Source organism: Leptopilina boulardi, unplaced genomic scaffold, assembly GCF_019393585.1.
Source record: "Leptopilina boulardi isolate dan_hultmark-lab unplaced genomic scaffold, ZJU_Lbou_2.1 LbouV2_216, whole genome shotgun sequence".
NCBI classification, from domain to species: Eukaryota; Metazoa; Arthropoda; class Insecta; order Hymenoptera; family Figitidae; genus Leptopilina; species Leptopilina boulardi.
The window spans coordinates 1,835,969-1,852,459 of record NW_026137770.1 but is presented as its reverse complement, the minus strand read 5'-3'; the positions used below and the strand labels follow the sequence as shown (position 1 = coordinate 1,852,459).

General features: G+C 25.9%; 1 protein-coding gene across 4 annotated transcripts in view; it reads right to left on the bottom strand.

Annotated features, from left to right (window-relative positions):
* The window catches only part of LOC127279367 (cytoplasmic polyadenylation element-binding protein 2), a 367,840-nt gene that overhangs the window by 18,241 nt on the left and 333,108 nt on the right, over positions 1–16,491 (bottom strand). For all 4 annotated transcript variants that reach the window (XM_051301677.1, XM_051301681.1, XM_051301678.1 and 1 more), the window contains 4 exons: positions 2,652–2,882; positions 2,344–2,456; positions 1,771–2,163; positions 1,081–1,191 (listed from right to left, as the gene is read on the bottom strand). In XM_051301677.1, coding sequence (XP_051157634.1) covers positions 1,081–1,191; positions 1,771–2,163; positions 2,344–2,456; positions 2,652–2,882 — 848 coding nt within the window. The remainder of the gene's footprint in view (positions 1–1,080; positions 1,192–1,770; positions 2,164–2,343; positions 2,457–2,651; positions 2,883–16,491) is intronic.

The following is a 16,491-nucleotide window of genomic DNA, read 5'->3' as shown; positions in this document are numbered from 1 at the left end:
AGATTGGGGCTTTTCATTTTATCTGAAAGCAAGTAGTGAGAGAGATTTAGTTCTTTTTTTTTAATTGTCTTTTATTACTGTAATTCATTGGCATTATTTGGTTCTAACTTACAATTATTTTAGTTTTAGTTTACTACAAGTTGGATATGTTTTTAAATCTACATTTTTGTATAATTTTAATCTACATTTTTGTATAATTTTAATCTACATTTTTGTACAATTTTAATCTACAGTTTTGTCTAATTTTAATCTATAATTTTCTTTATTTTAATCGGTAGTTTTAGTATATAATCTTCTATTCTTTTTAGAAAAAACCTATTCATTAATTATTCATAATTCAAATCAATAGTTTTGTATAATTTAAATTTACAGTTTTAGTATATGTTTTTATTTCTATAAATCTAGTATTTTTTAGTTTAGTATTAATTAAATATCCGGTCCAGTTATAATTAATTAATTGCACAGTCTTACAGTGATTAATAATAATTAAAAGTAGAATTAGTAATTGTTATAGAATGCTGTAAATCACAAAAATTAAAATTCATCAACTGTTCAGAATTCATTAAATTATGTTTACCATTTTTGTAAATATTCATAAGAATTTATTTCGGTAACAATGATAAATTAAAAAAAAAAAAAAAAAAAAACTTAACTTCACATGTATAATGAATATGCAATGATAGTGTCTTTGATAGGAAAATTATAAGGACCTCTAAAAATCGAAAAAGCTTCCAACACTTTCCGCAAAAAAGTAATTAATATTTAAATTACATATGAATAAAGAATATTGTATGCTTTTACAATTGTAAAGAAAAATGTACTCTGACTTCAAATTTCAACAAATTTTTTTTTTAAATTCAATTTTATTTAGAAAATAAAATTTAATTAAATATACAAAATATTATTTATTTGTGAATTATGTCACAATTTCTTAGCTGTCTTGTGCAAGGAAGTAAGTCAATTTTGCTTTTTTTTATTTTTAGAGAAGCATAATCTTTTGACGAGAGAAAGGAAGGAAAAAAAGCAAAACGAATAATATACAAAGATAAGGTTAAAGGTAAAGGAATGTATTGATTATACCTGAAGGCAGGTAACGTTGGCGCAAAAGAAGGGAGCAAATTTTCCTCCGCAGCGCTGACCTTGACATTCGTCGCACATCTGATCGTCCAAGACATAAGGCTTGACTTCGACCTAAGGAGATTGAAAAGATTAGATAATTTTCCTTAGCAAGGATATACATTGTATATATGGTATAAGAATGGTTCTAAAAATATTTTAAAATCCTGTTACGGGAGATAATATCGCAGTAAAAGCTCAAAGGAACTATGTTTTTTTTTCTGATTTCACTTGTAAATTTATATTTATGCGTCTAAAACATCTATTTATGGTTTCGAACATAAAAAAGATGATATTTAAATAGGGTCAACTGTATTATTATACCTCGAAATTCGATTTTTCCTTATTTTCTTTATTATTCAATCAATTGAGAAATTAAAATAGAATTAAAAAAATTTTTTTATATTTAATAATTAAATTTTTCTGTATTTTTTTACTTGCATTTTTATTAATTTCATATTTTCATTTTAGGGGAATAAATAATATTTTATTTAAAATTAATGAAAAATTTTTAAATTGGGAGAAAAAGATTTGGAAAAATAAAAATGAAGAAAATACGAAAATCGTGGATTTTTTTTTTTTTATGAAATGTCGATATTTTCGGGAATTTAATTTGTATTAACAAGTTGGCCTGAAGAGAATTGAATTTCTCACCCTCTTGTCGATGTCGCCGTGTTGTAGCTGAACAAATCGTGCCGAGATGGCAGCAATATAACTTTGTTGATTGCTGAAAGCTACCCTTCCAGCTCCTTTGGGATATTTTAATTCTGGATCAGTATCGATTCCAGCGTAACAAACACCGCCGTACAATCGATCCATGATCATTGCGAGTTCAACAGCTTTCAAAGGTCGCGGTACCCCACCAACGAAAACTGTTTTTCGTGGATCGAGTGGCATTGAAGCGTCAAGCACAAAGTCCGCGTCGCTCAAGCGCCAAGGTCGAATTTGCACTGGTTTGTCCTTGATTGTTGGTGAACTGACGCAAAGGTATAGTTTGTCATCGTCCTGAATGCACGCGTCAATCAACTGCTGCACCGAACTTTCGTCCTAAAATTAAAACAGTTAAAAAATTAATTAATATTTCATTTAATATTTTTTCAGACAAATTTTCTTCTAAATAAAAAAACAATAATAATAAAAATTAGAATAATTCAATTAAATTCAAATTGCATTAATCTGAAGTTCATTTTAATTATTTAACTTAAATAAAAATTGGATACTACATACCTGAAACAACAGGAAAGCGTAGCCCTTTGGTGGAAAATAGGATTTACTTTCAGCTTTGTGAGGCCAATCAACGACTAAAGGCCCGAAGCGACGAAAACTGACTGTGATCTCATCTGTAAAATATAATTAAAAAAAAAAAAAAAATTAACCATCAACTATTTTAAATAAGAATTTTTTCACAAATACATGTAAAAATTTTACTATACGAAAATTTAAATTAAAAAAATTCTATTTTTTTTTATACTAAACGAATAATATAGAAAATAATGTGCAAAAATGTTGTCTAAAAATGATAAAAATTCAATTACCTTCGTCAATATCTGGTGGGAGACCGCCGACGAAGACTTTTCTTGAAAATCGTTCGCCAGTTTCACTTCCCTGACTGTGAGGACTGCTTCGGCTTGGAGATGAAAGTGGTGCAGCTTGTGGTGCATTCATACCAACTCCTACACCAACACCAATCCCATCCAATTGTCCAGTAGGATCATCTAAAAGATTACCTCCCTGTTCATCGAGACTTGGAAAGAATGGAGATTTGCCTGTAACAAAAAAAATCAAAAAAATTAACAAAATGGGAAATAAAATTTTTAAAAAAGAAATATTTCTCGAATAATAATTATTTTAAAAACATGAATTAAATTTTCCACTATTTCAATTCTTTACTATAATTAAATTTTTTATAAATAACATTTTTTTTTATTAAATTACATTTCAAAATAATTACATGTTTTATTAATTTTCGTGCTAATCAAATTTTATATTAAATAGAAATAGAATGCAGTTGCAGAAGAAAATGTCAAGATTTTTTAAGTACAATAAAAATGCAAACTTTAGAAATTTGAAATATGAAGAAATAATAAATATAGAAAAGTAAAAAAAGTAGAATTTAAAAACAATGGGAAAATTAAAAATTTCTTCTATACACAGTTTTTGTGTATGCAATGTGTAATTAAAATTTAAACAGATTTATAAAATCCAAGTTTGATTTCAAGCTCTCAGAATTCAATGTGATGTTCGTTTATTTTGATCAAAAGAAAATTTATACATATATATTTGCTCGTTTCAATCAACTGTGCAAGCTTACACTATCGAAAAATTTAACAAAAGGGAATAAAAAAAAAACTCCCGTACTGAGGATTTGCCTAATTAAAATGCAAATTTTCAACATGGAGTGTGTCGTTATATTACAAAGAAAAAAAAAACAAAAAAAGAATGAAAAAAATAAATAAATCCTATCAGCAGAGGGATTCCGGAAATGATGAAATTCAAAAATTACATTCGATACCGACTATCCAATTAAAATTGTCACGGTGCTTTTAATAGCAGAAGCTTTGAAAGAGGATGCAATTTTTTTTATTTTAAAGAAAAGCACAGTGACATTTTTTTTTTGTTGAAAATTTTCGTACTATCGTTAGTTGGTATAATAAAAAAAAAAAAAAATACAAGAATTATATTTTAAAATAAAAATCAAAAAGAAAAAAATTAAATACTAAAATCAATAACGAGTTGACTTTCGCGAAAACTGAAATATTTTAATTATACACAATAAAAATAGTATAAATTAATAAAATAACAATATTGAATTATAATAGTAAATAGTTAAATAATAACTTTAATTAATTATATAATAACAATAATAATTTTAAGAAATCGTAAGTTTTATTATCAGTATTTATTTCTTTAATTCTGTGTTCACCTTAGATGTTTACATAAGTTGGATATTTTTAGATTTACATAACGCAAATTATACAAACGAACAAATTTATAAAAACAATATTTTAATTATTTAATTATTGTAACAAATTCTTCTTTAATTAAATGTATTTTTTAATTAAGTGTTGCATAGGTTAAAACAATTTGAAAATCCATTAAGCAAACAGTGGAATATAAAAATACATTAATAATATTTCGAAAAATTGTAATTTCAATGATTTTTTTTTAATATTTTAAATTATAATAACAGCTTTTAAAATAACCGCTATTTTCAAACATAGTAATATGCTTTAATATTATTGGATTTAATAAAAAAAAAATGAAGAATTTATTTATTTTTATTTTTAACGAAAAAAAATTCTCTCTTTTTGGAAAAATCTGTAATATTTAGATTTATTGCAGAAAAGGATTTGTAAAAAAAAAATTTCAAAGAATTATTCCGGGTGCGTGACGGTTTGATATTTTAAGACAAAAGAGAAAATGAAATGAAATTTCCCCTTCTTGCAGATAGCTCTCGTTGCACGTACGTGCAATTGAGATAAGGCATGATGCATCGCGTGTAATTAGACGCTCATAGAGATAAGCGATGGATTAATTTTAAGGGGAAAAGTCCAGGTGGATATCTTAAAGACTTTCAGGGTTCGAAAAATCAACCCCCATAAGTTGATTGACAGAAAAAGAATCATATTTTTTTTACAATTAAAAAAAAAAAAAAATCATATTTGAATAATTTCTTTATAATAGAAAAATTATGTTCATTATCAGTTAAAATTTCTATCTCTCGCTCTCTCTGTCTTTTTTAATTATTCAATATGTTTCTCAGATTTTAATTATAAAAAATTAAATTGAAATTAAGTAAAACAATAGTTTTACTTAAACGAGTCCTTGAACTTAAAATTTTTTTTTTTTTATAAAATGTGATTAGATAAAAAAAATATTAATTACTCCAATGTAATTAAATTGTCAGCACATGTTAACCCTCAATTAAAATTAAAAAATTTATATCCCTCCTGTAACGCTTTATCAAGATTTATAGTCATTGATAAGAATGTTATTTTTAATTTAAATTGCATACAAAACCCTGAAATCTAAAGAAAATAATGATTATGCATATTATTCGTTAAAAAGTCACACAATGAAATTTTGATTATAATTTTATTTCAATATTTCGAAAAATTACGATAAACACTGCGCTTATATATAACGTCACTGAAATTTTACACTATTATTATAAAAATTACATATTTATTAATTAAACCAATATTTTAGATAGAATTTACGAATTTATTTTTTTGAAATAAAATTCAGATTTAAAAAAAAAAGTTTTAGTTTTCAAAATTTACCATAAAAATTACGGAAAGGAAAAGAATAATCAAAAAATTTTCTCAAGCATCGCAGAGAATAAAAAAACTTATTTTGAAAAAAAAATTTAAATATCCCACACAATGGGTTTTCAAAAGAATATGATTAAGAATTTGTAGTCAAAGAAAATAAAAATAGTCAATTTCAATTTCATGAGAAACATTCCATGAAAACTAAAACTGACAAAATGTTTTATATTCAAAGCAAACAATATAGAATATTTAAAAAATTTTCATTTAAATATGAAAAAGACGATTTCAACATTTTTCAATTTTCACTAAAATATGTATATAATAATTCCACAGTAAAATGCAACGAACTCACTGTAACGTTTTTTGATGACGAGCCTCGCTCTTCTAATAGAAGTTGCCATTTTAATAAAAAAAAAAAAATGCTAAAAAATCTTTAATTAGCAAAATCACTTTAACATATAATCAAATTATAATGATTATAATACTACTATATAAATTATTAAAGAAAAAGTAAATGAATATTCAAATTTTTTTTTCGACATGAAACTAGACTCTAAAACTGATTATCAAGTAATGAAGCCGCGATAAAATAAATAAAAAAAAACAAAAGTATATCAAATTTCGATATTTTGTTGTTTTTCGAGGAAAAAGAAACAAATAAAATCCGAAATTTCGAATTTTTATTTATTCAGTTATTTATAAATGTTACAAATTGTAATGTGAAATTATAAAAATATAATTTATCCGCGTCATTAATTTTAGCACGATCAAACAAAATAAATTACAAATGGATATAGTTAATTAATTTTATCTTTTATTTTCATTGGAAAAAATAATTTAACGAAATATAGAAAAATTTATCACTAGAATTATTTAAAAAAATATATAGATAGAATTTATTCAATAATAAAATAATCAATAATATTACATAATTAATTACATTATGAGAAGAATTATAGTTTTATTTACAGAAAATTATATATATATATATATATTTATTTTTATGAAGACATTGAAAAATAAATTTTACACCTTAAAGGTAAATACTGTGTTTAAAAATAGTAATTTTAATAAAAAAAAAGGGAGGAAAATTTTTCTTATTTTAATTTACATAAATTTGATTAAAATTTTTAATTAAATTTTTCGTTCAATTAAGAAAGCAAATTATTTAAATATGCTGTAACCATATTAAAATTTAAATTAATTAAATAATGTTTTCGCATATATACTAAAAAATTTACCTCTTCTTATCATAGGTTTCACTTTAGAACAATTATTGCAGTAGCCTGGACATCTATAAATGGCCATCATCTTGTTTGGTTTTTTTTTTAAAAATCACTTAAACACAATTAGAAGTAAAAAAATCAGAAAAACACACACACACGAGAAAAAAATTAATTCAAATAATTCCCGCGTTTATGTAAAAATTACATTAAATATGTTTCATAGACACGTGACTCGGATGAAAAATTATTGATATTACCACTTCCGACATGAGGCAATGAATGACATCGAGAATTAAAACTATATATATAAATAAGTACGTAAAGGGAAGAAGGAATAACAGTGAAGGAACGTCTTCTTTGGACGGACACAAACAACTCAATGACCTATGTCACTGTGCGGCAGTGTTGAACTCTTCAACTAAATCGGCTTGTCGGATTTTTCGTTTATCTGTACTACTTAATTCCCGAAAAAATGTCTGGCCCGAGTGCAATGGCCTTTCTGGGAATCGAGGGTTTCAGGACATCAAACGTTTCTGTTTACTATAAATTGGAGGGAAAATTTTCTATGTTATATATATACACGCACGAACCTCTCTTGGGCACAATTCCGACAATACTGAAACTTATTTTTCTTCTCTCTATAAGTCACCCCATTTAAAGGGCCGACCCTTTCTATTTCGTCCCTCCCCCCCACCACTACATACAAATTTTCACGATACGTGTCTGACATTCTCGATTTTATTTTCACTTTTATATCACTGAATTCCCTGAATTCTATATACACACCGCAAATGATCGCAATTTCAATCACAATAAAAAAATAATAATAATAGATGAAAGTTGTTAATAATTATATAAACAAACTTAATAATTTTTAATAAAAAAAAAAAATTATTTTAGACAAAATGTCATTTAACAACTTTTTAAATATATGTTCAATCCATACAAACGTAATACTAAATTAAAAAATTTTCTTTTACAATAAATAATACTATAATTAAAATTGATTATAACAAAAGTTTTAAAAAATCCAATTTTAAATAAAAATTAATTTGATCTAAAATTTGTTGTTAAATAATAATTATTTAACTTTTTGTGTCTTTTTTTGTTTAAAATTAGTAAAGAATTATTTATTTTTATTCAATTTTTATTATAAATAATTGCTCATTTTGCTCTTTGAAATATTAACTATATATAATAATAATTTATTTCTTTTGTATACCCATTACGTAGGATTTTTACAAACTTCTCACTTCGTTAATTAGATGAAAATGCTTCACTCTTTATTTTTTCTTTTCAACAATTTTTTTTGAAAGATTAACTATACACTGAGAAAAAGAATTATTTGTTTCAAATATAAAGATCAGTTTAAAAGTTTTTGTTTAACCCAACACAGTTTTTATGTTTAATTTTAATATATAGAAAATATTTTCTACTTTGGCTTAAAATTATTATTTGTTTGAATAATTATGTTTGATTCAAACATATTTTCTGTTTGGCTTAAACTGAAAATATGTTTAAAATTTTTATGTTTGATTTAAACTTAAAAATTTATTATGAATAAATTGAAATTAACCATAATTTATGTTTAAATTAAATATATTTTCACATTGAACCAACCAGAGAATATATTTAATTTAGACATAAATATGTTTGACTGTATAACAAAGCTATTTTAAGTTTGGGTTAAACATATTATGTTTGAATCAAACATATCGTTTTCTCAGTGTAATTCAGTTTATTGAATTATTATATGAACAATATTTTGTTTAACAGTTATTGAATAAATAAAATGTTTGTTTTTCATATTTTTTAAAACAATTGTTATTTAACAAAAAACTAACAATAAGAGAATTGAAAAGGAAAAAATGCTAATTATTAATAAAAATTACAATTAACTCTCTAAATTTGAATTAGTGAAAAGTGAGCTACTAATTTAATTTAGTAAGAATTTTTACTAATTTTTAGTAAAATATTACTATTTGATTTAGTAGTTTTAAATTTTTTGACTAAAGTTTTAGTAAAAAGTGATTAAAAATTAGTGAAAATTCTTACTAATTTAAATTAGTAGTCTAAATCACTAATTCAGATTTAGAGAGAATGTCTGATAAAAAAATTTTTTTTTTTGAAAATTGCACACTCTCTAAATTGGAATTAATACACTGAGAAAAATATGCTATTGAATCAATAGCATTTCTGCCAAAGGTATAAAAATTATTGATTCTAAAGCATATGCTATAGAATTTGTTAAATATTATATAGATTCTATAGCATATTTGAAATAAAAATTTCAACTAATTTGAATTAGTTACTTACTTTTTGCTTTTGAATTAGTTAAATTTTACTAAATTCAAAAACAAAAATTTGTTAAAATTTTTACTAATTCACATTTAGAGAGCGACTAGGTCTTTCAAAATTTAGTAAAATTAATTTTGATTACCATTCATTAAAAAACAACAATTTTTTGAAAACTACATAAAAATTATAAAACTACCACACTGAAAAAAAATTATTTGATTTAAATAATTGTCTACTGGACTATTATTAATTAAATAAGTGACGCGATCTGAAAAAGGGACCATAGAAGCAAGAAATTATAGGTTATGTTTGCAATTTTTGAAATGAAAATACAAAAAAAGGATCAACCCATTATTTGAATTACATTAGTTATGTGCCCTTCTTTGATCCGGCAGCTCAATTATTGATGTTTAAGTTGCCATTACAACTAAAATATTTAATAAACACTGATCTTAATTTGCAATAATTAAAAAAACTTTCAATCAAAAAAAAACTAAAACAAACATAATCTTAAAGTGATTTGCTTTTGAGGTCCGTTTCTTCAAATCGCGTTACATATTTATACTTGAACCAAATAAATTTTATTTGAATTAAATAAATACTGTAATTGAACAAATAATTTCTGTATTTGAAAAAAATACCATTTAATTGATTTAAATAATAATTATTTGATACAAATAAATATTTATTTAATCAATAATCAAGTCGATTATTTGAATCAAATTTTGTTTTTCAGTGCATCTTTGAAATTGTAAAATAATTTTATGTAAAGTTTTCGTTATTTATATATAAAAAATTCCGTTAATTAAAATTTCTTTTTCATTGAGAATTTAAAAAAAAAAAAATTTCTCTCCAAAGGAAAAATAAATCTTGTCTGGAATTCTTAATATTAAGTCAAGGGCGAATTTCATGATTTCTTTTATCTATGTATTATATATATTAACTTGGCTTCATTTCTCGCTTGTTGGGAGGTTGAATTAAGTTCACCTTTTCCGACAATTTCATCTTAACTCTCTCTCTCTCCCCTTCTATAAGCTCGGCTATAAGAAATTTGCATAATAAAAAATCACTTCCGCCCCTCTTGCAATCAGAGTTTCTTGGCCTAAGGGATTGTTCTTATATATATATATATATAACACGAGGCGATATACCATAACGTTGCTTGTGAATTGGCAGGAAAGAGGAGAAGGAAAACGACGACGCGACGAAGAGATGTTGACTATGACAACGACGACGACGAAGACGATGATGATGATGATACGCGCATTCACTTTGATTGCCCAGAAGAAAAGGGCATGGGGAATTCAATGTCTATATAGCTGAGCCGAGAATGTGGCATTTATCTCACACAGCAAGTCGTTACATTTCATTCATTTTCTTCACAAAATTGAAACTTTATACATTATTATTTTTTTCTCCCCCATCTTGGAAAAGAACAATTTCTTAACGCACTATATCTTAAAAAAAGGAGGAAAAAAAAAAATGATGACAAAAAGCGTAAAACTGTCATCTTCACTTGATGTTATTACACATTCTTGTAAATTATATTTTTACCCTCAGCTTGTATTTACTCAAAATCTCGAATCAACTGAAAACTTTTTATAATAAATCAAGAGATACGAGAAAATATAATAATTCTTCTTATAGAAAAAAAAAGTATTTTCAATTTAAATATTAAAATTATCTTTATTATATGTTTCTCAAAAAATGAATTAACTATATAGATACTGGAAAAGTTTGCTACAGCAGCTAAAATGTTTGCTACAGATGCTAAAATGTTAGCTATGACGTATATAAAAGACAAAAAAAGTCGAGAGTTTAAACTTATTTGCTGTTCTTATATTGACAAATAAAGTTTATGCTGTTGTAGCAAAAAATTCGTTGCCACAGAAAATTGTAAAAAAATGTGCTGCGCTCTAAAGAAAGGGACCTAAGAAGCAATCGAATTATAGGTTATGTTCACGTCAGTTTGTTTAGAAATTTTTAATTTAAATGCCAAATTATTGCACGGAGAAAAATGGAAAAACGAATAAAGTAACTTTTACTATACTTTAAAAGTATAGTGCGCATTTCTGTCAATTTTTACTCCAGAAATTGTAAAATTTACTATTTTAGGAGTAAATTTGACTATTTTCGGAGTAAAAATTGCTAGAAATGCGCAGAAACTGCGGAAAGTTTATGTTTTACTTTTAAAGTAGTAAAGTTTTTAATTTTATTTTTCTTTATTTTATAATTTATTTCTTTATTCTAATGAATATAAACAAATTAAAGCGATAAATTATTAATAAATAAAAAAACAAATATAATTATAGTAAAAGTAATTAATACATTTCAAGAATAATTTTGTATCGAATGAAGGTAATGTACAACGTGGTGTTTAATTAGAGACACTTATCAATGACAAGAGACACTCATGTAATTAATGCTGAATACTTGATGGGGACTTCATATTAATCTCAAATTGCACGACGTCTGGAGAGTAGAATGCATAAAGGACACACGATGGTAATTCATATATCACCACAGTAAGGAATATTAAGGTAGCTTTATCACAATATACTATATATATATATATTGAGAGAGAGAGAGAGAGAGAGAGAATCGCTCAATTTCATGGATAGTGTCACAGTGTCATTAACTCAAAAAGCATGCACGCGATATAACATCAAAAATTTATATATCATATATATTATGTATGACGAGAAACATAACTAAGCAGGAAATTTGCACTGTATGATAATAAAAAGGTGAAAAAAATACAAATTCATATACGATAATATAGTACGCGGAAAGTGAGACATGTTAACGAGGTGTATGATAGACAGTAATGTTATGTAAGCCAAGTTTTAAATTTTTATACTCTGACATATATGTAAATGCCGTATAATTCTTCAAAAGAGAGTAAAAATTTTTAAAACTATTTTTTCTTTCATTTCCCATGATATTTAGAGAAAATCAATATTAAAAATTTTTAAAAATAAAAAAAATTTTGTCGTTAAATTTGAATGGCTAATTTTTAATCGACGAAAAGTGCATCTGATTATTATATAATTAATCTTTGCTTAGTCGAGTGGTCATTTAATTCTAAAATTGATTTCCCATCAATCAGAATATTGAGTGTCCACTTCTCGGACATGAAATTGCAGTGCGGCTATATAGACATCTTGATTCAGCTGTACTCATCAAAGTTAAGACTTTGCTTCAGACAAAAATACCACTTGATGGCAGACTACGATTCTTTCTCTCTCTCTCTCTCTTTCTCTGGAGTACATTCCACTAGGGGATGAATAAGCCTTTATTTCAGGAAATGTATCAGCTGCTGACTAATGTCTTTTAATCACCTACAGCATTCACAATAATGTATCACAAATGACTGTAAAAGATTTTCCATTAACTTATTATATACCATTTGGTTATTATAAAGCTTTATACCTGAAAGCGCAGGTAAAAGTATTTAGAAAACAATTATGTAAGAGATTATATTTTTAAAATGATATATAAATAGCATCATTGTTACTGGTTCCTTCCATTGCTTCTTTCATTTCTAGTGATTTATATATAGAGGAATGAATATTTTGTATGAGGAAGAAAAAAAATTACAATTTTTTTTTTCATTTTATTGATAATTTCTATTATTTTAATTGATATTTTCAAATTTTTATTGTATTTGACAGAAATTTTCTTTTTATTTGTAAATTTTTTGTAAATCGGCAAAATCATAAGATTTATTTTTAAATGATGAGAAAATATTTTCTTTATTATTATTAAAAACAAAAGTTAATTTAGTTTATGCTTGTGATTTAATAAAAAATAATTTTGATTTTACATAAATTAAAAAGAAATTGTTTTTCAAAGCAAAACTATAACTAAAGATAACCTAAAATTTTTATGACGTAAGGTCCTTTTTCTCGTGGAGTGTCACATATTATTTGACTTTTATCTATTTTTAAAGAAAAGACAGTAATTTTAAATCATCTTTTTCAATTAAAAACTGTTTTTTTAAAATCAAAATTCAAATCAAAATTTTTATGTACCCTTTTAATGTTAGAGAAATAGTCACGTGGCGTGAAGGTAGCGCTCCTAGTGTTCACTGTCGGTAACACTAAACTTCGTCGAGTGTCAAATGGCGTCTCCTATTGTGGAATATTTTTTGTATAAGTGTCAAATACACATTTAAAGAAGACATTAAATTATTGAATCTATTAAGATTAATCTATTGTTAGTGACATTTAACAAATATATTATAATTTCCAGAACTTTGTAAGTACATATACACATTGTTATCATTAATACATTATTAATTTATTTTAAATCGGTATATTTTTAGAATCGCATATCTATAGATAATGCAAATACATATATACATATTAGTAAAAATATTCTTTTCGTTTGCAGCTGATTAAAATTATTGATGTAATATTTCTTTTTTCGAACAATTATTAAATTCGTAGCATATAAACACCTAACCCCAAAGTTTTTTGTCAATTAAAACTCAATATTATTTTTAGAATCGTTTTTGCTTGCAAATGGAACATTATGTTTGTGAACACAATAGAGAAGCTTAAAAAAAGAAAATGTGGATAATAGAATTTCTAGAGCATGACTTTAATGCTGCCACTTCTTGGTACACGACGCGGGTAATGTTTAAAGGGTGTGCGATCCTTTGCCGTTCAAATGACATTCTTCGATGAGGGGGCGAATGATGATGAACTTGTGTTCTCGCAATAAACTCGCAAGTTCGCGCAAGCATCGTTTTTGTACTGCATGTGTTTCATATATATAGCATGGAATTGCACTTCTTCAGTGTGCACACGTTTAATCGATATATAACGGCGGATGTGGTTTGTTCGAGGAGAAAACCGTATATATATATATAAATAAAGAGAGAGAGAGGGGATGAAGAGGTATAGAGGAACAGAGAAGAAAAGACCATATAGTCCAAGTGAGCTGGGATTAGAGACTTGAACTCGCAGTTTCGAAGCGAGGGGTTCTCTGCGGTCATGTGATCCTTCTCCAACGATAACTCTATTATGGTCAGAAAACGTGGCGCACACGAGAACTCCGAGCATATATATCTACAAAAGGGACTTAGAAACCAAAAGAAGAACTCATTTTTATATAAGCTTCTTTTGGTCTAAAGGACAATTTTTTTTTAATGGAACTAACGAGATTTATTGTATTTTTCAATTATGTGCTTTTTTAATCAGAAAGTTTATAAGAGAAAAAAAATTTCTTGAAATTGTTATATTTTATTTTAAGAAAATTAATCTTACTCTAAATTTGAATTAGTGAGAATTCGTTCACTAATTTTTAGTCATTTCTCACTAAAATTTTAGTACACAGAAAAAACCTGAATTCAAAATAAGTCAGCTTTAGCTCATTTTGAACTGCAACAAAAATGAGTTCATGTTTTTTTAAATTTAGAGAGTTAAATCCTGCGAGAAATAAAATTTTAAAAAAATTGTTGATTCTATACAAATTTATGAGCTCCACTTATCAGAAAATAAAAAGAAAATAATGTTTATCTTTTAAATGATATATTTTGGAAAATGAGTTTATGAGACACACTCAATATATATATATATATATATATATATATATATATGAGATAATAACACTCAATCATTATATGCTCAATTTTGAAGATATCGGAAATTTTTTTTTATTTAACTTTGATCATCCTATAAAATGGTGCTCCACGTTTCTTTTCCTCCCTCATATTTTCTGTACATTTTGCTTATCTCACGAGGACTCAATTTTGCCCCAAAGCAACGAACATTCCCGCCCGCCCTTAAAAGATCAGTGCGGATAACTCGAAGAAATTTAGAAGCTATACGACATATAAAGATTAAACCCTCGAAACCAACTGAAAGGCGGCCTCTTTTTTGGGGAGGGGGCGAGATTAGCTCGTAAAGTCTGATAGAACTAATTTTGAAGCTATCTATTGGGTCAAAAAAGAATAGAGTGAAATTTTCTTCGTCCAGTGTGTTTTCTCAGGAGATTTTGCAAAGGATAAAAAAAAGAAGGAATATCCTGACGATTTCATTGCTGAAGTGATTCGTAGTCGTGAATTTACTTTTATAGAGATAGTTGTTTGCCGACGCGATATGGTCTTTCAAACTTCCCGCCGTATTTTTGCGACACTGTTTTTTTTTTCTCTCTCTCTCTCTTCCCTCTCTCAATCTCGCACTCGCCCTCATTGCATTCTCCGGGGGTCTTTCCCTCTTTTAAGCCACCTCAGACAGAAAAACGACACTCTTCACCCTTCGACTTTTATCCATCAGACTGAGACTCAATGAGGTTATAGTAGGACGATCCTGCGGTTTATTACAAGCACGAAATTTCGTCTAAAGTGTATAATATATATATATATATATATATATATATATATGCTAAGGAAAAAAATATTTATTCGCTTTATATGCTACTTTCGCGAAATAATATATTAAAATTTAGTCAAAAAAAAAAAAAAATGTTTTGAAATTAGAACTTATAATTTATTTGAAAATTAAAAAAATAATATAAAAATTTGCAAAATGAGAATATTTTTCTCATTGAAGAAACTTGGATTCATTTTTGTTGCAACTCATTTTGAATTCTATATTCAGAAGTGACAAATTTCAAATTATACAAAATAATTCTGGCCGGAATTTCAGATTTCTAGGTTGGCATTATTTGCAGAGTGATTTTTAATTACAATTATTTTTTCTAATATTTAAAAATAATTTGGTTTTCATGCAATGTAAAAATTTGTTACATTCAACTAAAATTATTTGCTTATCTCCATTTTGGTTGTTTCAAATAAATTTTTCTCTGAGTGTAAATTTTAAAGTGAAAAAATAGATGCATTCAGAAGAATTTTTTAAAACGCAGTCGAATAAAATTAATTTGAAAAAAAAATATTTATTTAGCTTTGGATAAATATACTTTGGATGTAATAATAAAAAAAAAAAATTCTAACAGTTTTCCATTTAAAGCGAGCGAGAAACGAAGATATAAGAGGATTTTTCCAAATAAAAGAATAAGAAAACTCTTTAGATTTTAGAAAGTGGGTCGCAATTTACTTAAACTCCATTTGAGCTTATCCCCCATCTATTCTAGCCCTCAAGAGGGTTTAAACTAAAAAAAATATAGCTGCACTTTTCCATACGGGGTTGACGAAAGATCGCGCGAGGGATGAAGCGATTTTTTTTTATATACGTATATCTAGGTGATGGCTTAACAGAATTTCCCAAGCACAAAAAACGTGGATAACGGATTTTAGTTTCCAAATATTAGAGGAAAATTTTTAGGAATTATTAATTTTTAGATTAATTTAAAGGTCAAGAAGCAATTATTAAAATTAAATTTCTTTATTTTTGATCTCAAATTCCAAATACTTGAAATCCCCAATCGAAGCAGATAAAAATCCGGTTGTGAAAAAAAATTTTTTCATCAAATCAACGCGTTGGTAACTTTAGTGTCATATTAGTCAAGAAAAATATAGTTAAGAAATATATAGAAAAGTTTTCAATGAGAGAAAGAGAAGTGTGAATATACACAATAAAACGATAAAGAATTGATACGCGAGAAAAAAG